General features: G+C 48.8%; 1 protein-coding gene across 1 annotated transcript in view; it reads left to right on the top strand.

Annotated features, from left to right (window-relative positions):
* The first annotated feature begins 4,297 nt into the window (after positions 1-4,297).
* Positions 4,298-21,687, top strand: part of ARHGAP31 (Rho GTPase activating protein 31) — a 57,054-nt gene continuing 39,664 nt past the window's right edge. Inside the window, exon 1 of the mRNA XM_056340032.1 lies at positions 4,298-5,588. Within this exon, the coding sequence (XP_056196007.1) occupies positions 5,489-5,588 (100 nt within the window). The 5' untranslated portion in view covers positions 4,298-5,488. The remainder of the gene's footprint in view (positions 5,589-21,687) is intronic.

Genomic DNA, 21,687 nt, shown 5'->3' with positions numbered 1-21,687 from the left:
TGGGAGAAAAGTACCTTCCTGGCAGAAGGGGTGTTCTTTTTGTTCTCTTCTTGTTGCCTTCTATGACATTACTGTGATAACATCACATCATCACGCAGCCTCATAACCAGAGCCTCCTGGGCATAGGTCTGTTGTACGTCCTGGTTACACCGCTGTGTTGTGGGTAGGCAGCCAGCAGTAAGTAGACTCGGTAGCATGCGAGAATGAAGTGCACTCCTTCACTTGTAGCCAAAGTGCTGGGATCTGCAAAATAGCTAACAGAACGTTTGCATGGGGCTGGCAGACGCACAGAAGATGTGTCGTGATGTGGGGAGAGAGGGTCCTCTGGAAGGAGGGAGGGGAGGTGAGAGCTGGGGGAACAAGGGTTGTGGCTGGGAATGAGGGAAATTAGGAACGGAGAGCGATGGATGCCCTTGTGACAAGGGAAGCTGAAGGGTAGCCCCATAGTTTGGGGTCCAGCGTGTACTCAGAGAAACAAAAGCCTCCACGCCAGGCTTTAGGCTGCACAGTATGCTCCAGCTTTGGCCATGGAGATGGGAGTAGGCAGGAAACTGGGCTGGAGAGGGGCAGGAGAGGAAAGAGAGTATGTCAAGGGGTGGGGAGGGAGGGTGAACTGGCGTGTCAGGGTCTAACAATGAACTGTCTGTGTCAGGAAAACAATTGCATTTGGCAGGGCTATTTTTAGGGGTTCAGATCCCACCCACCCCCGCCTCCCTGGGTCTTCCCCTCCCCAGCCCCCTCCGCTCTTTTGTGCTGAGTGGCGCCTGGCAGCTTGGTGGAGATTTTAAAGCCACGGATAGGAAAGAGCTCAAACATAATGAAGGAAACGCAGCAGGGAGGGGAGAGATGGGTGCCCAGAAATAGCCTGCGTGATGTCTCTGCTGCAGGCCCCCGCTCTTAGAAAGGGAAGGAGTACTTAGGCCTGATGGCCAAAGCTGTTCCCCAGGCTCTCTGATTCTGGGGTCACTGATACTTTGGCTGTGAGAGTGGAGAGAACTGTAACGTCATTCTCCATCCTACATTCATTCACAGGCAAAGGCTGGCTTGCCATGTCCGTTCTCAAGGTGGAGGGCGAGGCGTTGCAGATAGGCAGCGGAGCGGGATGGGAAGGTCCCCACCTTCCTGCATCAGCCCACATCCCTCTCTGACAGGGAGGCTTTTGTGACTAACTTCAGATCCTGACCTATTTTTACAGGTTCAAAGGGAAGGAATTAAAGTAAGTGTTGTGGACCATGACTTCCTGACTTGGGCTGTGGCACCACGGGGCAGCTGGCCATCACACCGTTTGTGTGGTGGTGGGGTCTAGGAAGTAATCTCTACAGAGAGATTCCTTCTGTGAGAGCTCCACTTGGCTTGGTGCTGCTCTTACTCTACAGACTCACTTTTTTCCTTTCCTTTTTTTTTTTTCTCTTTGGAGGGAAGGAAATTCCCCCTTCTTTTCCAGCTAGTTTAGTTTTGAACTCCTTTTTTGCTTTCCATATTTCTGGCCCAAGCTTTTTTCCTCTCTGGCTTTGCCTGTTCTGGTCTGTGAAAGCTTTTCCAGGAGGGACACTGGCTTTACTCCTTAGCCCTGTTTCTCACTCTGTTGCAGAGACCTGCCCTGCCTCCTGGGCTGCACAAATCCAGACTTATTTTTTCCTCTGTGGAGGAGAACATCGCCCCTTTCCCTCAGAAAAATCCCCTGGCTCAGCACTAATTTCAGGCTCCAATATGAAGCGCTTTGTTTGTAAAGCCTCCCTTGTTTGGTTCCCACTCACCTTGCCTGACCTCCTCCTCCTCCCAGGCTCTCCGGGCAATCCCACAGCGACCTCCCCTCTGTCCTCTCACTGAACCTCATCCTGGCATGGGGTAAGCCACCCTCATGCCTGGCAAAAGCTCTCCTGGAGCTCCTCGTACCTTCTTCTGCTCACCACAGCACATGCCTCTTTCACCACACCATTTCCTTTCTCTGTCTCCCTCTTCCCTTCGTGGGGCACCTGGCATGGGGTGGTCAGGCAACAAACTGCAACACCTGAAAAAGTCTCTATGAATTACTGATAATCCTCCCTGTTTTGTTTCTAGCTCATCTTCCCTGCACTTGTACTTCAAATATTGTTTTTCCTTGGCACGGAGGTGTCGGTCCCCCACCATGGCACCCCGGTGACAATGGCTGATGGTGGTTCTGGACAGGTGTCACCCACCTGTAGCCTGGCTGGGGCCAGGGCACCACAAAACAGCCCCTAAACAACCAAAATCTGATGGCAGCGCTCAATTTTTGTGGCATTCATCAGCCAGTGGGACCCCCTGCCATGGCTTCCAAAGATGGTGCCTTCATCTGCAGGGAGCTGCCACAGAGCCTACTCCAAGAAATGGTGCTTTCAGCTGAAAATGCCTACAGGCCAGTGAGAAATGCCAAGAGGTGAGGGTGGTGGGTTGACCTGGCAGCCCTTCTGAGTCCCCATGCTCTGGGCCCATGGGCCACCAAGACCCCTGGGAGGGGGCCCATGCTGTATGGTGGCCATGCCAGGGTGCTGCCTGCTGTGCCTGGGGTCCCTCACTGGTGACATAAGGAAGCTCTATACATGCAGGGGTTGATTTTATTTATTGAATTTGTTTTAATTTAAATGAAGCCATCCTCTTCTGAAGACATCCTGTTTGGATAGACTTGCAAGGGAGGAGTGGGGAAACCATATCTTAAGATGAAGGAGAGCATGGAGGTGAGGACAGGAGTGGGGTATGGTAGGTCACCAGGCAGAGGGGACACAGACCCTGTTAGTGAGGCCATATGACTTAGCATGAAGGAAGAGACCAGCACGGTGAGTTTAAAACGTCCTGTTTGGTTCATGGAGGGAAGGAGGTATCTGCAGCGGGGAGTTCAGAACTTTGAAGAAGGTGGTGGGGTTACTCACTGTGGTGAAACTGTTCCCCACTGCTGGTTTGCTGCTGGGGCTCAGCACTGTGGGAGAGGGCTGGTGTGGACAGGAGGACATGCGTCCTCACCGAGGGGGCAAGGAGAGGGCTTTCTCTTCTTACAGTAGGCAGCCAGCTGCCCAGGCGGTGGGAGGTCAGCCTGGCGAGACACCCAAGTCTAAGCGTCCTGTTGTCTGTCTGACCCGTTTGAAGTCTGCCCGTGGGCAGGCAGGCAGGATGCGCTGCAGCACGCGATGGGTTTGGCCGTGCGCCGGTGCAGGGAAGGATCCCGTGCACTGACTTGACATCAAGATGCTGTGAGAAGCCCAGAATAAATTCAAGGAAGTTTTAAGTGTTTCATGAACATTGAGGGTCCCTGAGAAGAACTCTGGTTTGGTGGCAAGAGCTCAGTTTTCTCCTTAGCCTGGGAGCAGGAGGTTGGGAGCAGACAGGCTAGGCATCTCTTTGGCAACTTTTTGCAAATCATTTTCCTCTCAACCCATCAGCCAGAAAGCTGTAAAATGGGGATAATGATGATAATTACAGTGATAAACTGCACAATAGGAGTTATAATTGCTCAAGGTCCTTCACTACGGCTCTTGGTGTTTTTTCCTGTATGTGAAGTGGTAACATCCAACACTTTTGAGGAAAAAAAGAAGTCACCATACCAACAGACAGAACCTGAATTGCTTTTGGCAGCGGTGGGATCACAGTTGGAGGCTTGATTTCTCTGAAAAACAACTCTGTCAAAAAAAAGGGGGAGAAGTGGTGAGCTTACAGAGGTCTGTGGGAAGAGATGGAGCGTTTCTCTGCCATATGAGGGTGAGGACCCCAGGGCTGAGGAGGGAGGTGGGTTAAGGGAGTCTTTTGCCCTGTTTCTTAGCCACTTTTCGTCCAAACCAAAACTACTCTCCTTGTCTATGGTCTAATTTTTTGGCGAAAAGCTGCAATTTCCTGTTTTTCATTTGTTTGTTTATTTTTTCACCCAGACCTGTTCAGTTCTATTTGGCACAGAGAAGAGGGGGCAGTGAAGCCTGAGCAGAGTTAAGTTTGCCTCCCTAGGTGAAGTGTGTGGCCCACCAGCATACCCAGCCCTGTAAAGATTTTCTGGGAATCTTTCTGGGATTGTAAATGAATTTCTGGGATTAAAAACATAGAGTAAGTGCAAGCGACCGCTCTTAGGAGCAAAGATATGCGTGTCCTGAAAAATGGACTGGAAAAGTGTTGTGGAGGGGAGCAAGACTCAGGGCTTGAGGGCAGACCCATCCCATTTCCCTTCTTGCTGCTACGAGAGTGATTTTCTGTTATCTCTACACACCTTCATTGGTCAAGAGGAGCCTTTTTTTGGGAGCTGACTCAAAGATACATGAACTTAGATGCCTGGACGGCATCTGTTTCTGCTTGCCAGGGAGGAGAGAGCTGAAGGTTTCCCTCCTCCTCCCTCTCTCTAGTTCCCCAGCTTTCTACCCCCTTCTTGCACTGCGGTGGCTCCAGCCTGCGCCTCTGCAAAGGAAGGCAAACGCTGAAGTGACGGAGCCGTGTTGGAGGGCAGGAAGGCGCCTTGCGACGAATGACTTGATGAACAGCGGCAGAGATTTTACTGGGGCGGCTCCTGGTCTCTCTCCTCCTCGCCGGCCCCTTGTTGGGCCTTTTCAGAGCTGAGCATTGGCAGCGCGGGAAGGTCTGAGTGCGCTGCGGGCTGCGGCTCGGCTGGCAGTGATTTCCTCTCAGGCAGTCCGTTATCTGCCGACTGTCAGGACAGGCTTTCCCTCTTCCTCCCCCTCGTACCCCAACTCCTCTCCCCGCCCTCCCGCAGCCTCTCTGTACGCGTGCACACACACACACACACATGCAGGCACGTTACTGCCAAAAACTGTCCTCCGCCCCCCTTCTCAACTAACTTCCCTTCAGCATTTTTTTGAGCTGGATAATCCTAGGATTTGTAAAACGGGGGAATGGAGCGAGCGAGCGAGCGGGAGTCAGGACAGGAAGCTGGTTTCTCATTCCTCTAACTGTCCGAAGGCAGGAGGAGGGGAAGGGGGGGAGCCAACGAGGAGCCTTGTGCAGAGTCTTCCCCAGTCCCTTTTCATTAGTCCGTTTGAACTTCCAGTCTCCTCCAAAAGCTGAGAGAAGGACGACCAGGCTGGGACGCTTGCTGCTGGAAGTGGTGACAGTGTGGCTGACGAAACCCAGAAGGTGGCTGTGGAGGGTCCCGGGACCACGCTGAGGGAAAGACGTGTCCCCCCCCCCCCCCCCCCACTGCCTGCCCCCAACTTGCCAGCTCCGATGCGGGCACCCGTTCACCACCCACTTCCCTCTGATGAGAACCCTTCCGGGCTCGGGCTATGATCGCTGCTGCTGCTGGCTGGGAAGCCTCCTCTCGCCCTGACCTTCCTCTGCCACAGGAGCAGCCCAGCATCTGGTGGGGATTAATGTTTACTTCTCCGGCTGGACGGTGTACGGGACCCCTGATGTTGCTCCCTGGGAACGGGACACGGGCAGTGGTCTGAGGAGAAGAGCAAGATTTTTGTTGCCCAGCGTGAGGCCGGGGGGAGGGGGGCAAGCAGGAGGGGGGTGAACCTCTTTTGGGACTAACCTCATGAAGAACAAGGGAGCCAAACAGAAACTCAAGAGGAAGGGAGCCGCGAGCGCATTCGGCTGCGACCTGACGGAGTATCTGGAGAGCTCTGGGCAGGATGGTAAATGCCTCTTTATTCTCATTCGGGTTGCGGAGAAGCAGAGCGTGCCCCCCCGGTTTTAAGCCGTAGGACTGCCATTGAGACCTTTCACAAGGCTGAGGGAGCTGGGTTACCCCTGGGAAGCGGAGTCACTGCCCGCTTACTCAAGATGAATGAACGATCGGAAGATTGCTTTGGTGATGCATCTGCATGTCCCTTGCATGAGTAGCACTGTGTGTGCACAAAGGGCTGGGCTGTGGCTCTCGGGCTGCCTAAGGTGTGGGCAGAGGCAGTGAGCCGTATGGTGGGATGCCTTCTCCCATCTGCCTGGCCGTGGAAGGGAGCAGCAGGCTTACAGAGAGCTAGGCTGGGAAATCGGAATGGCGCTTAGCGTTGCCTGCTCCCGGACTTCAAAATTGTCCCAAGACTAGAGTGTTGCAGGGCTGTAGGGAGGAACTGGGAACGTCCTGTCTGCCCCTCCTGGACTCCAGTACAGTTCCCGTAATGTCCTTTCCCTGCTGGACGCAGACAGGATTGAGACCAGGGGGTGAGGTGGAGTAGGGATGGGTGTGAGGTGTAGGGGGCAACTGAGCTTATGTTTTCACTCCCCTGCCTGTTACCTTTCTCTCGTTTCCTCCTCCTCCTGACCTCCATGCCCCCAGGTATCAGATGAGAACGTGGTAGCTCAGACAAGAGGTAACTCCAATAAATCAGAGGTGAAATGGTCAGTCCTTGATGAGGGAAGGAGCAGAATGGTTTTTCTTACAGAGGGTTGGCTGATGAGAGAAGCAGTTGTGAGTTTGGCATAAAGACCTGCTGTTTAGCAAGAGGAAAAATAAATATATGCCTGTTACCATCCCTGACGTTAGCATTATCTTCCAGGTTTAGCATTATGTTCCAGTTTGAATTAACTGACTTTTAGCAAGGTCAGGCTACCCTGTGCAAAAAAAAAAAAAAAAAAAAAAAAGCTTCTAGCAGCAATGTCAGCTTTGTACGGGGAGGGCTGTACAATCAGGTCTTTCATTTGCCGATGAGCATGGCTGATGAAGTGCAGGGTGGAACTGCACTGGCAGAGGGATGGACTACATCACAGCACTCCTTTCCGTTGCACAGCGAAGACGGCAGTACATGTATCACCAAGATAAATTGTTATATACGTGCATTTACTTAGGTACGGGGGAAAGCCAGTCATTCAATTTCACTGTGAGTCATCCATAACAATTACTGTATCTTTTAACTTATATAGCCCTTAATGGCAGTTGAGTTGAAATAGCAAAAATAACAGACTTAATGAACTGATAGCACTTTGCCAGCGTGAGGTACAGATAGATAAATTCCATCCAGTGCTAACATGAGCTGCTGTGGTGGAGGAACAATTTACAGCTGTTTACAGGAACACTGAAAAACAACGCAGGGAAGGCAGGCACAGGCAGTATATTCAGCTGAAGCAGCAAGGGGGATTTTAAAGGGAGAAACACAGTTACTGCAGTTGAAATTATGCCAGAAGAGCAAAATTTATTACCTAAAATCTCATCGTTTTTTAAAATAGTTTTTGGGCACAAGAAAGAAGGACATTGCCTCAAGACTCATTTGTGGGATGGTTCACAGTTCCAACCTACTTGTCTCTCCGTGCTGAGGAGCAGTGGGGGAGAATATGAAGTTCCTTTCCCTTTATGCAGTATTGTTGAATAGCACATCCCGTTGCCCAGTGCCGTGGGATCCAGAAATGAAAGACTCAATTGTTATAGGTTTATTGAGAAGGGTGTAAGTCAGATTGGTACAATTCCATTCGTCAGGACAGGGGGAGAAGAAGGGAGAGTGTTACAGATATTCACTTGGTTGCTAGTAGGGCTCTCAGGATTAATAGGAATGTGACCAAGTATGCCAAAGTGACATCTTGGGAAGAAATGAAGGTTCAGATGTCACCAGGACTTCATAAATTTGCTACCTGTAACTATAAAACAAAATTAGAAGAACATTTAGGGTATGAGAGGTGGTTGATTTGGGGATAATTGAATTGTCCTGCTAAGAATTATTTCCAGTGACAAGCCAGTGCTCCTGCAAGGGAGGGCTTTGGTAGAGAATTAAAGTAGTAACTTTGTCTCTGCTTTAGATAGATGCGTTTCACTGGCAGGATGCAGGCTGTGGTTGTTCCCTACTTGGAAGCAATGAAGACTTAAGACTGTGCGCCGTGTGTGGGAGTGATGAGGACCGGGAGAGCACTTTGGCTGCTGTCCAGAAAATGTTTTGTTATGGACCTTTGTGAAAGCAGGTTTTGAAATGCACCCAGAAGGGTTAACTGGGAAAGAAGAAGAGGCTGTGGGACAGGCAGGACACAAGCCAGGTTGGTTGGTCTTTCATGCTGGGGTCTGCTTTATGCCATCCTGCAGTGTTGCTTTGTGTGACTGGTCCTGCACATCTCGCACAGGCGAAGAGAAGCGGAGACCAGCTTTGCTGGGGATGGGGATGGCAAAGGGAGCACGGGGAGGGGGGTGGGTGTGGATGGCCGAGGCTAGTGTAGACAATTCAGTTTAGCTTTTTTCCCTCCGGATTAGTACATGGCCGTTACAGTTAGGGGGTGCTGCACCACTTGTGTGATGCTTTGTGGAGGAGATGCACAATTTGAGTCCCTACATACTTGCGGTTATTGAAGAGCAGCTTGTGATTTCTGCAAGGACCTTAGTCCCCGTGTAGTTGCCAAATTCCAGTGGAGAGAATTTTATTCTGCTTAAGGTATCAGCATTTCCTCCCTGTCATTTAACTGTTTAGTAGCTTGCTATAGCCTGCTTCAGAGATGGCTGCATTTCAGCGAAGGGTGAAAAGATCCCACTGTCTCCCTAATCAGACAGATGTATCTAAGGCTCTGTTACCAAGAGCTTTATGATGATACAATAAAAGCTGCAGCAGAACTACAAAGTATTTAAAAGCAGTGTAGACAGAAAGACTTTGGCAGGTATAGTGAGGCAGCTTGGGAAACTAAAAATGTGATACAAAGCCTTTAGCCTTAAGCTGATTTTTTGGATCTGACCCAGGTCAGTGGCGATGGACAGATGCTGCTGTCTGGTAGCTGGTTGGAAGCTCAGATGTGTTAAATTTACTGTATTTCAAGTCAGTTCCTGTCACTAACGCATTTGACCCTACTTGGCCTTTTCCTGCTGACAGTCTCTACACAGAGGCTGGTCATGCTCCTTATGCGGGCAGACTGCTATCAGTGCTCCCAAGCATTTAAAGTCATGACTCAGGCCACAAAGAACATGAGATAAAATAAAAATCAGTGCTGGGTTTTTTTCTGCTTTCTGTTTTCTGAAACTTCATTGTGCATCTGAGTTACGTTTTCCAGTCCTTCCCCTGGCAAGAAGGTTAGAAACTTGGGAAAAAATTAAGTTTTTCTTCCTTCCCACTAACATTCTCAAACAATGACTCTAATAGCAGTGGATTTGAGGGAAAGCTCACATAAGACATAAAAGAATGGTGGCTGGCGATACCAATGAGTAAAAGTTGTCTGATTTCACACGGTCCCTCTTCTGTTGCTGCCAGCACTGAATCCACACACGGAGCCAAGAGATCTTTGGGAGTGTCAGGGTTTCACTGGAAAGCAGTGCCAGGCTTTTGGGGATGGATAGACAGACATGCAGGAGGCAGTTAGTGCTAATGCTCTCTACTAAACCGTTTTCCTGTGCCAGATTTTACCAAAGTGGTGTGCAGGTGCAATGGAGCTATTAGCTCTGAAGGATTAACATTAGAGCCATGTTTTGGCCTCTTGCTAACCAGCCTGGTTTCCAGAACAAAAAAGCACATGGTGCCTCTGCTGAGGTCAGTGGGGGCTGCACGTCAGCCCCCCAGTTCCTCTAATAACAACAGTATAATTCTCTAGTGACGGATGGGCCAGCAGAGAAGACAAGATGCAGGGCTGGGCACAGACCTTAGCTGGGACAGGACAGCCTGAACTGCTTAAGAAAAGTCACAAAGAGTGATCTTGCTTCCGGTTATATCACAGAACTGTTGTAAGAGGGGGCTGGAAAAGTGAAAGCTCTTAAAGTGAGGGGGGCTAAGTCAAAATGGAGTTTGATACTCCTGGTACTTCTAACCAAGGGAGATTCAGACTGGAATTTCAGGTACACAGCCAGGTACAACTGCCACTTTTTACAATGAAAATACACATAGCATGTACAAAAATTGGGTCGTGCTGGTAAAAGATAATCCAATTTTTTGCATAGGAGCTGCTACTAGTTCAGATCTACCTTTGCTTACTTGCTTAGAGCCAGGAAGGACTTGGAGAAAGGCTGAATCATTTCCTTTATTTTTAGTATGATGGTCTCTAGATGTGATAGGAGGTGCTACCAGGACTGCAAAAAGCCAAATCTCAGATTAGACGCCTTGTTCTCAGGGTGCAGGTCAGCTCTATGTGTCTGAGCTGCTCCTATCTTCTGGAGAGTTAATTCTGCTGTTGCTGTACCCCTCTGTGGTTTCTTGCACATCTGTTTCCTGCCTTATGTGTCTGGTTGGGATGCAATGAGCTCAGCTTTTCCCCTTAACCCCCTCCCACACTCCCCACAGCTCCCTCAATGGCTCTCATCCTGAGCATGTAGCACCCAAAGCCCTTTCTGTCTCTTTGTCTAGTGCTGCTTATTGGCGGTGTTATTCGCTGTAGAAATAGGGCTGCTTCATCTGAGGAGCTCTGAAGCCACCAAATCCCTCGTGCCCTGCACTTGAGGCTCCTTCTTGCCATGGCAGAGCGCAGGGCTGGCCAGCAGCAGTCTGGAACAGCAGCCAGGCAGGGAAAGGGAGCTGTTGCCTGCAAATGTAAGGGTGAGGAAAACCTTACAAGCCCCTGGATTGTAATATGGGGAAGGAGACAACAAGATGGGTAGGCCATATGATATTCTTCTGAGCCGTGTGGCTGTGCAATGATTGCTTCTGCCTTGTCACAACTGCGTTTGGATGAAAGAGTGAGGAAAAGTCCTCATGTAGTGTTAGTGGTCTCATAAAAACATGGTAGCTCTGGCTTGCACTGGTTCTCCAAGCAGGATCTTAACCGCTTCTGGGAGCTGCAGTGGGTCAAGACTTTGCTGTAGAATAGGCAAGTATTTCTGAGGGAAAATAGTAACAGTAATTTGGCGATCATATGCTTTGTAGAGAGGACAGGTGGCCTTGGATACCCTGGCTGTTTTGGTACAGCCCCTTGGCATGCCATCTTCTGCCTGACTTTGACGCAGTGGGTTTCATTGAGAAGCTGCCTTGTCCACCCCCAGATGGATGAGGAGACCTGTCACTCAGGAAGAAAGCAGTTCGCTTCGAGAACAGGCTCCCTTCGGAGCCAACTGCTAAACCTGCTACCCAGATGTGAAGCAGCTTTTCTGGGTCGTGTGGCTTTCCTTCCTCACACTCGCATGTGCAGCTGCATACGTTTTGGGATAAGAGCATGCAGGGATGTGCGTGAGGGTGTATGCGAGCCCGTAGCACATGTAAGTGTGTACTACACCAAGATGCATTTGTGTCCACTTAGTATATTTATTTTAAGATGCTTTTCCTGTGTTGGTGTTTTGAAGTGAATGCATGCCCAGACTGTTGGGTAGGTGCTTTTGGTTAGCAATGCATGCAGAAAAGCCTAGGAAAATTGCTGAAGGATTGTTAATGGCAATGTGGAGGAAAAGATGAGGCCCTTTTTTTTTTTTTTTTGAAGTCCCCTTGGAAAAATGAAAATGGCAAACACTCATTTAATCTGCTGCAGAAGAATGAAGAGCTGCATTCATCCCACTCTCAAAATTAGAAACTGTGGCACTGGGGATTTCTGTCTTAAGAACTGATGGAGCTGAAAAGAAACCTTTTTCTCTTTCTGTAGCCAAACTGATTTCAATCCAGATCTCTTCCCTGACCTACCTCACTCAGGCTAGGCAAACACTTGTCTCCCTGCAAGGAAGGAAGCAGCAGGGTCTGGGAGGAGAACGGGACAAGAACAGCCTCTTGAGCTGGCTTGAAATGCATTGATCCTCTTTTTTTTTTTTTTTTTTTTTTGTCTGGCATGTTGCTGCAGCCTGCTCTGCATTTTCACACTGCTGATATCCTAAGAAGCTCCCTGACCTGCGCTTTGTGGGGTCTACCCCTGGCTGTAGCTGTGCAGCCTGCGTGGATACCTAAGGCTGCATCCTCTCATCTTTGTGATGGGAGCAAAAGGGTCAGCTGAGCTCTGAAGTCTGGGGACAAGAGAAGGGGAACTGTATTATTGTACAGTGGAGGAGAGTGGTGGCAGAGGGGCCCTGAGGGCTGAGTACATGAATTGGCAGGTGGAGGAGCTGGGCTGGGGCTGGGGGGGGAAACCAGCTCCTTGGCCTTTCAGAGTCTGCCAAGGCATGTCCAGCAGACAGGGGAGTGAGAAACATTGCTGCCAAAATGGAGAATGTGGGGGAAATTATTAATAACATAAAGGTTGCTTTTTCTCCACCCACTCTCACAAGTGGAGCATCACATTATGAGTCCCAGATATCAGCCTCTATGGCAACAAAGTGAGAGCAAGAAGACACTGGGAACAACGGGAGCAGGAGCCATCTGTCTGCTTCTGTTGCTCCACTGTTCCTCCTTGTTTTGGATGATGTTCGTGTTACTTCCTCAATCTGTTTCTGGTTCTTGGGAGCTGGATTTTTGTGCCTCTGTGGCACAGTGTTACTGCAGTTAAACACGCATGTTGCGAGCTCAGCTCCTTGTTCTGTGTTAACTTTCCATTGCTGGCGCTGTGTGATTAGCAGAGAGCTCTTCCATGCTGCCTCCTGCTTTACATTTCCCTTACCAAGCGCTGCAGGAGGCACACGTGTCGTTTGCATGCACTAAGCCCCACTTTGATCCTGCATTCTCCCCCACTCCCTGCGAACAGCGTGAATCACATGTCTTGCCTGCAGATTCTAGATTAGAAAACATATTTTGATTTAGCAAATGTTTTCCCTTTGTTGGTAACAGCTGATTTCATCTGAACTTGGGAAACCAAGGAGTAGGGGCTTCTCTGCATGGTGGTATTACAGCTCAAGAAGGCTCAAGGGAATCACTGCCATGGATGAAATGCTGGCGCTGCGCAGGGTGGTTGTGCAACATAGGTTGATGTAGGCACGGTGAACCACCAGTCCGGCGTGTTTGGATCCAAAGTTTTGGTGTAGGCCTGGTTCTAAGTTTGGAGAGCTTATGACCCAAACAAAATACTAGAAAGCTTGTGTCTGTAACTCAGGCTTTGCGTATATGGTGCAGTTCTACAGCAGCAACATTTGCTGGCAGTCAGGGCTGTGCCAAAGATTTATGTTCCAGTGTTTCATTTCTCCTTTAACAGTAATAGGGGAAATGAAAACAGCCCGTCAGTAACAGGATACCTGGTCCTTCTCTGAAAGACCTGGGGTGGGGTGGCTTCGACTGGATCTCCGATCTGCATTGGATGCCGTTTTCCTAAGCGTGAAATATAAATGGAGGATGATTGAAGGATGGAGAGCTACTGGCGTCTGCCTCCAGTCCTGAACCACTGACAGGGTGCCAGATGCACTTAGAGCTTTGACATGGAAACCTACAGATACCTTATTACAATACAAAAGCTGCTAATTGGCTCGCACCGCTGGTTGCTTTAAAGGCAACTGGTCTTGCTAGTTGCCTACTAGTGTCTACTTTCCATACGTCCCCAGAGCCTCAAGCCCCAGATGTCCTTTGTTCCTATGCCAAAGCTTTCAGCTTCTCTGCTGATAACTTCAGTGAATGTGTTTTGCATTGTCAACAAAAATAAATAAATAAATCTGCAGCATGTTTACAATGGACACAGACAGAGAACAGTGTAACAGAAATTGAATTTAGTGTCGAATTAAATAATGTGGGGCAACTGCGCTGACTGTATTATTAACTTTCATACTTAATTCAATAATGTAACGCTCTGTTTTCTATATTAATCTGAAACTACAAGCAGACTTTCTGGTCTTCTGCACCAGTGTGATTGCAGATATGAAAGTACTTGCCATGGGCTTAAGACCTAGCTTGTTGTCAAATGTTTATGCCCTTGCAGACAGTGAAATTATAGACACCAATACTAAACTTCACCCTCACTCAAGTGCCAGATCAATGCTACCGTTGTGTGTGAAAGCAACAAGTTCAGTCCCTAATGCTACAAGTCTTTTGCGCACATCACTTAAGTGGACAGGGAGGTCCTAGTCCTCTTCTGTCTCACCCTCCTGCCTTGAACACGACCCTGCAGCTGGATCAGGCTCCCATTTTCAGCCCAGTGGAGACATTTTTGGTCTTAACAGCGCACCGAAAGGGCTAGAGCAAAACCCATGCTTTTTGCACTTGCCTTTGGTTCCTCTGCCTCGGTTGCTATCCTCAAACCAGCCTGTCTCCATCCTCATGCCAGCAGCTGGTGCTGTGTGACAGCCCCAGTTCCAGCCATGCTGGGTTGGCTGGATGGCTTCTTCAGCTTTGGTGATTTAATGTCCATATAGGAAGAGTCACCTTAACAGCAGTAGAAAATGTTACAGAATCCAAAATTACTGAGATGAGCAGGGACTTCTTGAGTTTATCTAGACCAAAACCCTCTGCTCAATCGAGGTCAGCTTGAACCAGTTGTCCGGGGCCGTTTCCAACTGACTTTGGAATACCTCCATGGATGGAGACCCCACAACCTCTGTGAGTAACCTGACCCAGCCTTTGACTACCATCACAATAAAAAAGTATTGTGTTCAGATGGAATCTCATGGGTTTCAATTTGTGCCTCTTGTCCTGTCAGCTGGCACCACTGGGAAGACCCTGCCTGACTCCCTGTTCTTCCCGTCCCCGTCCCCGTCCCCCCCCCCCCGCCCCGTCAGATATTTGTTCACAACAATAAGATCCCTCCTGATCCTTCTCTTATCTAGGCTTAACAATCCCAGCCTCTCCTCATATGAGAGATGTCCCAGTCCCTTAATCATCTGTGTGGCCCTGAGCTGGGCTTGCTCCAGTAAGTCTTTCTTGTGCTGGAGAGCCCAGAGCTGGACACAGGACTCCAGGTGTGGGTTCACTGGTGCTGAGGACAGGGGAGGGATCACATCCCTTGACCTGCTGGCAATGCTTTTCCTGACTCTTCTGATGTTCCTAGTAACTTACACAGTTTCCATCTGAAACTGGCCTTGGTCTCCCAGCCTAGGCTGGCAATTTCAGTCAATAACTAACATGCGGTTGGGACAGTGAAAAGGATTCTTTCTGCCCTGGTTAATGGTGCAAATGAATTGTTTTTTCATAAAGGGCCCCTGTTCTTTAATGGTTTCTGCAGTCTTGCTGCTGGCTGGCTTGAATTAATGTATGCTTTATATAATATGCTGATACGCTGCATTTTATGAAAGCTGTGTGGAGCCTTGGTTTAAGAGAAAGCCTACAAATAACGCTGTGAAGCAGCACACCTTTCTCAGGTGGTGGTTGTACACCTCCCCAGAGGCACTGTGCACCAAACTGGGGACTTGTGGCCAGATTTGCTTCTTTTGTGGTGGCTATTACATGCCCTTCTCCAGCACGGGGACCAGGCAAGGGGAGGCGAAACGTGCATCCTTGCATCCTTGTGCAGGATTCTCAGCTGTGGCTGCTGCCCTCAGAAATATGCCCTCAGCAGCTGAGCTGGGTTCACAGCCATTTATCTCCAGCTCCTCTCTCTGCTGTCTTCTACACTCAAGGCTCAGCTAACTAAATGCCTTTGGAAATGCTATTATCTCCCGTGCTCTCTGGGACCAGGAGCAGCTTGAAGATTTATCATCTGGAACAGGAGGCTTTGTTTAGTTCTGTAAAGCACAGAACAGTTAAAGAAAGAACAAAAACTAAACCCCAAACCAAATGCAAAGCTCTCTTTACATCTCATGTCCTTTCTTTGCTCTCTCCCATCTGGAAACGTGTGCATTTGGTTTTGTAACGTCATTAGATACCGTCACGTGGTGAAATGGTTACAGGAGCTATACCTGCAGCTCTGAAATAGGGATTGAACATCCAAAGGGCCAGGAGACGTTCCTGCTGTACCTAAGTTGTGTAACTTGTTTCCTAAAGAGTATTAGACAGGAGACCAGGTCAGATTCTCCAGTACAAACTTCATTTAAAGGATACCAGGCTGGTTTTCACCAGACATGGCAGCATTAGTCCTGCCCTTTTTTCTGAAGGGTGCTGACGTGCTCACAAACTTTCTCTACATGTGAGATGCAGGGCTGAGAATCCAGGCTAGATCTGTGCCTGATCTCACCCTCTATATTCACTGCCTCATCAAAAAATGCTGATTTAGCAAACCCAGAACACTGGGAGAAAAGGGCTGGGGATAGGGTGGTGTTTACCTGGATTTGAATATTTCAGCTGGGATATTTTTGATACTGTTAGCGTTCTGTATTTGCCATCTCAGCAGTGAACGTGGCTGTCAGTCCTGTTGCAGACAGGAGGTTTGACAGCGAAACAGGACCAACCAGCATGGGGAAACCCCTTTGCTCCATGTGCAGCTAGTGCTTGTTTTCCTGTTCATCTCACATTATGGTGCTGCTGGTAGGGATGGCAGTCACACCTCGGGAGGTTCAGAGGTGTGATCGGGCAGGGTGACCCTCCTTCTGGATCTCTTGCATCTGTGCTGCAATTGTGTGAAATAAATAAGCTGTCAGCAGGACTGAATTGCTTGCTTGCCTTATGCAAAATCCGAGAGGGGAACAGCTTCCCCATTTTGCTCTTTCATCTTCCTAGGGTGCTCCACTTGGTATTGCATTTTCCTTACCCTTGCTCTGGTCAGGTAGTTTCAGATACATGAGAGGCTAAATGAGAACAAACTCTCTTGTGAGATTTATTGCATCTTCTGCTTCTAATCAAGCCAGAAAAATAGAGCAACAGACTTCCTTCTATAATCCTGTTCTTTCCACTCCAGTCCCGGTTGGAAACCCAAAGTACAACAAGGTAGAGGAATGCAGCAAAAAGAAGTTAAAACAAATGCCCTGGAATCTCTAAAAGGAGCTTGGTTTTTTGCCTGAGGCGACAGCTCATAGTTACAGAAGGGTTGTGGGGGATTCTCCTTTTTCTCAAAAGTTTTCAGTTCCTCTTAGGGTGGGGTTTTTTTTTCCTTTTTTTTTTTTTTTTTGTTTGTTTTATTTTGTCGTCGTCCCCCCCCTCCATTTCAATAACTTTATTGCCAGGATGGCAGTACGCACATGTTGCCAAAGTCAATACATCAAGCGCCTGTGCCTAAGGCGGGCTTAGGAGCGGTAAATGGGAAGAGCTGGTTTTGATCTATTGAGCCCATTATTCTACCTTCCTGGCTCGACAGCGAGCACCAGTCACACGCTGCTGCCCAAGGTTTGCTGTGTAAAGCCACAAACGGGGTCTGAGTCAGGAAATTCAGTTCCAAATCCCAATAGCTCCAGTTTGGGGTGCTGGGGGTGGCAGGCAGAGCATGGCGGTGGAGGCAGCCCCCCGGCATTGCTCGCAAACGTGCTTCAGAGGCGCAGATGGAACCAATGTAGTAAATACAAAGAAGGGCTAGGAGTCCTAATTAGTCCTCATTTCTAGCCTGCTAAAACACCCGTCACTCTGCTGCAATAATGAGATTTGAGAAGATTAACTGGATACTGCTTAGGCTCCTCAACATGGCAGCTCAGTAAATGTGCTGCTGTTCAGCCTTAAGCCGCGGTTGCAGCAATTACACCCTAAGCAGGTTTATGTCTGGTTAGCGCTTGCATGGGAGTTGCCCAAAAAAATCTGTGGCAGGAATGGGTAATCTGGATGATTCAGAAGATGGCAAGCGTAGGATCACTTCAGTCAAGTTGCTGCCATGGCATCATTTAGGGAAACATTGCCATTTGGGCACAGGGAAAAGCAAGGGCCCCAACCCTTTAAAAAAGCTCTGGTTTATTTTTTGTTTCTAAGGGATAGGGACTTTTGTACACATGTCCATACTTTTCCTTTCCAGGAGCAATTTCAGCTGGAACCATGATTTGTGTTTTTTTACCCGATGTCCTAAAGTGTCACGTAGCCTTGCTCTGCTCAGCTCAACAGCTGCCACCTCCCAGCCTAGAGGTGGGTGGAGTGAGTCTTGTTTTTGCAGTTTGTGAAATATTTCAGGATGTAAGGCACTCATTAAATTATTGATGTTAGCTCTTGGGCATTACAGACAGACATGAACTGCAGCTCTGGATCCTAAGGGCTTTGGAGGCTTATGCCTGCCCTAATAATGGTTCCCTACTTGGGATTTTTCATGCATCTCTTACTACAGATTTGAACTCACTGTGAGATGGTGGGAGGATTTAGCAGGTGGACGAAGGGTGACAGCAAGGCTTTTCTTTGCAACGTTATATACCTATAAAGCCAATTTAAGTGAGGATTGGTAGAAAAATGGGGGAGAGACATGTGTTTTCTTTGGGAGAATGGGGAAAATCAGAATAATGTGTTCCTGCCTCTTGACAGAGACTGTTTGCAGGATATAAAAAGATTTTGTATAGTTGTGATTCAGGGGACAGCGCGGGTGCACCCAACATCAGTTCTTGTGCTTAAGGGAAGATATTTTAGCCTGTAAAGTGCCTTAATTTCCATCCCTTTCCCCACTTCTGCCTCCTTGAAAAGAGGCTGATAGCAATAGCACCACTTGCTTTACCTCTTGGCAATGCCGGTGTAGAGTTTGGGACGTTCAGTGCAGCCTTGTCTCTGCAGTGCTTTCAGCCCTTCGGCTGGGCTGTGGTGGTGAGGAGCAGGACCTCAGTCAATGGGGGACAAGGGACAGAAGGCAGCAAGAGCGGCACTGAGTGCTGCTGAGATCTCTGGGTGGCTTTGGGGGCTGCTCGCAAGTTCACAGGGAGCCGAATGCAAGTGAAAACCGGGATATGGCAGGAAAATCCTCTCCCGTGTCTGATGAGGGGTCTTGTATTTGGGTTTGAATGGGAAGTGTTCAAGAAGCTTCTCCCTTTGCCTCCCCTTCCCCATCCTTCTACCTTCAGGACGTTGTGGTTGTGCACAAACCTCCTGCTTACTATGGGGGTGAGGAAGGGGTGAGGGCCACCTCTGACCCTCTCCTTCCCTTGGCAGTTTTCATGTTAATTAGCTCGTCCCTAGGAGACAAGCCCACAGCCCGACAGTGCGGTGATTCAGTGGCCAAACAATGTCCAATTATCCCGGCCCAGGGAGCAAGAGGCCAGCCCCTGGCACGTGGGCTCCATGCCCCTGGCTTGGTAGCTCCTCGAATGCACTTGGCCAGGCCAGTAACGCTGCTTGGGGCGATTTGACACGTGTCAGCAGTTTTGGTTGAGTGCTTTTCCGAGCTACCAGCAGCACAGTTGTCTGAAATGTTGGGAAGAGCTCCATGCATGCCCTGGGCAGTGCCATCCACTCCGTGCCCTGTGCCAAGGCAGTACCGGTGGCTCGAACAGAGCGTGGATGTTCACATGTGAAATGAGATTTTGTACCTTCAGCATGGTTTCCTCTATCCTGCATCTGGTTTGGTGACCTGGCGGACATGGAAGCAGTTTAAAAGCACACCTTTTGCTTTTCCCTTTACATTCTGGTGTTTGGAAGTGACTCAAGGCTGAGCTTCTCAGACTGGAGTTGGAACTACACAGAGCAAAGGTGGTAGGAGCTACACTGGTGGCATGCTGCAGGCTACGGCAAGCTCTGCTCCTTCCACTGCTTGACTCAGAGATCTTAGGCTACTCCTTCTTCTTCCACATTCTACTTCCCTCAGTGGTTAGATGATGCTGGTATTGTCTTCTTTTCCATACAAAGTTCTCAGTATTATTATCGTTTTTATTATTATTATTAAATGTGGAGGGTCTCAGCTGTTTTCGTCACCCAGTACTGAAAAGTGGGCTCCTGCAGCTGTGGGGAATGCCGCACTGGATGACAGTGGGGGCAGAGAAGGGTGGCACTTGCCCAGCTTGCCTGTCTCAGGCAGCCCCCATACCAAGAGCCTCAGAGGGAGGTGTGAGGAACACCAGGGTGGCATCACAGACCCGGAGAGGAAACTTGCTAGTGCTTCCTCCTGAGTCAGTGAGGCCTCTGCCCCGATACATGATGATTTAGCTTTGAAGAGAACGTGACAGCCATTTACCCCCTAACCTCTGGGTCTAGGAAGTGGAAAAACAATGCAGCATCTATCTGAAATAGCAGAAGAGATTACCCTAAAGTGGAATTTGGCCAGGATGCTGTCCTTAGTTCTGCTAATCTTTACAAAAAACCACACACGCACACACACACAAAAAAAAAAGACAAAGAAAAAGAAAGAGAAAAAAACACCCCTGCTACAAAGACTTTCTGCAAGAGTGCAAACTTCACTTTATAGTCTCTGATTTGGAAGGGAGAATATGCAATAACACAGCTTTCTCTTTGCACACCATGGGATGTGGTGCGTTACTGGATCGGGGAAAGGACTGTCCCTTACAAGTCACTGGCAGCAATTTCAATTTATTCTGATTTTGGCACCAGACTCAGTCTTAGGTTCATGATAGAAGCTAGTGATAATATCCAAATAAACAGCTGGGAGGGAAGAAGTGTGGCAGAGAAAAGGAAAAGGAGACTACAGGGGCTGAATGGGGAAAGGGAATAAGGGCAAAGGTGGAGTGGAGAAAGCATGTGAGGAAATTCCAGTATGTTTGAAATGGAGGAGAGGAAGGTTGGAAAAACTAGCTTGAGAGCAAAACTGACCTTATTGGAACAACTGGAGCCTGCCAATGGATGGTGGGAGAGAGAGGGCTATAAGTGGGAGCAAGATTCAAAATCCTGGCATCTTTGGTAGTAAGGATAGGATGAAGAGTTGCTTTTCTGGGTGCAGCCAGCCAGAGGATAGATGGGAACAGCCTTCATCAGAAACAGCAGAGAGTAAAGGAAAGGTGCTTACAGTGCCAACAACTCTTGTTATCCAAAACTCTTCCAGATTCTTACCCAAAACTGAGCCAGTGTGAGAGGTGAGGGAATTATTTCTGGCTCCATTCAGCCCTTAAACAAGCTTGGTTTTGGAAAGTGCAAGGACATGCCATTGAGTTACTGCATTGAGAGTGATGCAGTTTTTCATCAGCTAACTACATTTTTTCATTCCCCCTTTGCTGCCTAACTCATGTTAAAATGAACTTCAGTCTCTGATCAGCTCCAGAGTATATGGGTATGAGCAAGAGCAGCTTTGTCTCGCTTGGATAAGCTTTCAAGACTTAACATTTAACTGTGCTCAGCTTCATTGCCTGCTGAGGGCATGCAGTGCCTCAGCTTCCTTTGCTTTGGAAGCCTGTGCTATGAATCAAAACTTCTCTGGTTTTGTAGTCTCCAGTATGTTTCTGCTTTTAGATCATGCTGTTTGTCGCCCTTTGAGAGATGAGAAGGGGATGAACTCAGCTGGGTGGTTTTTTTCCTCTGAAACCCATCAGCCATGTGCTAACATCAGGATACAGGTCCTGGCCTGAAGTGTGTGGCTCAGCTGTGCTGGCTGCGGAGACCTGCAAAGGCAAAGAGATGATTGACTTATACAGCAGTACTGTAGCTATCAAAATGTAAGGAAGTTTGATTAAGCATGATCTCAACGCCCTTTTCCTGCAACACCCCTTCTTGTGTTTGCAACGTGTTTGTTAGTGTCTGAAAGCCCTTAGTACAGCAAGATCCAGGAGTCAGAAAGACAAAAGAAACACAACCCAGAAACCCAACTTCTTGGCATTTGCCTTTGAAGAAATGTACTGCATTAAAAGACTTTTTGTTGTTGTTGTTGCTTCCTCTCTCCTTGCTTCCTCCAATCTTTGTTATTCCCCGCAACGACTGTATTTACTTATTTGCCTCTTCCCAAACCACTGGACAGGCAGGGTCTTCATCAGGGAGCAGTTTACAGGGCTGCTGGAGTGGGCAAAACAATGGGGCTTTAATCAGGGCGCCTCCAGCAGCCGCGGCTGGCCAGAGGCTTCTCTGAATTCCCAACACGGAACAGTTGCCTCTTTCATGAAGTGCCTGTGGGATGAGCACAGGATTGCTACACCCAAAGTATTTTCATGCAGCAGCAGCTCTCTGAAAGGAAACGCTGCCGAGGACACCGCCTGGCCTGCAACGCCCCAAGCTACTGGGGTGTCCAGTATGAGAGCCTCTTTCTTCCAGGCCTGTGCTGTGTTTGCCTTCCACATGCAATTTGTGAATAGCTCAAGTCTGGAAAGTGTTTAGG

This window comes from Falco biarmicus, chromosome 5 (assembly GCF_023638135.1).
Source record: "Falco biarmicus isolate bFalBia1 chromosome 5, bFalBia1.pri, whole genome shotgun sequence".
In the NCBI taxonomy this organism is placed as follows: Eukaryota; Metazoa; Chordata; class Aves; order Falconiformes; family Falconidae; genus Falco; species Falco biarmicus.
Note: the sequence above shows the minus strand (reverse complement) of the source record. Positions and strands in the feature narration are given on the sequence as shown.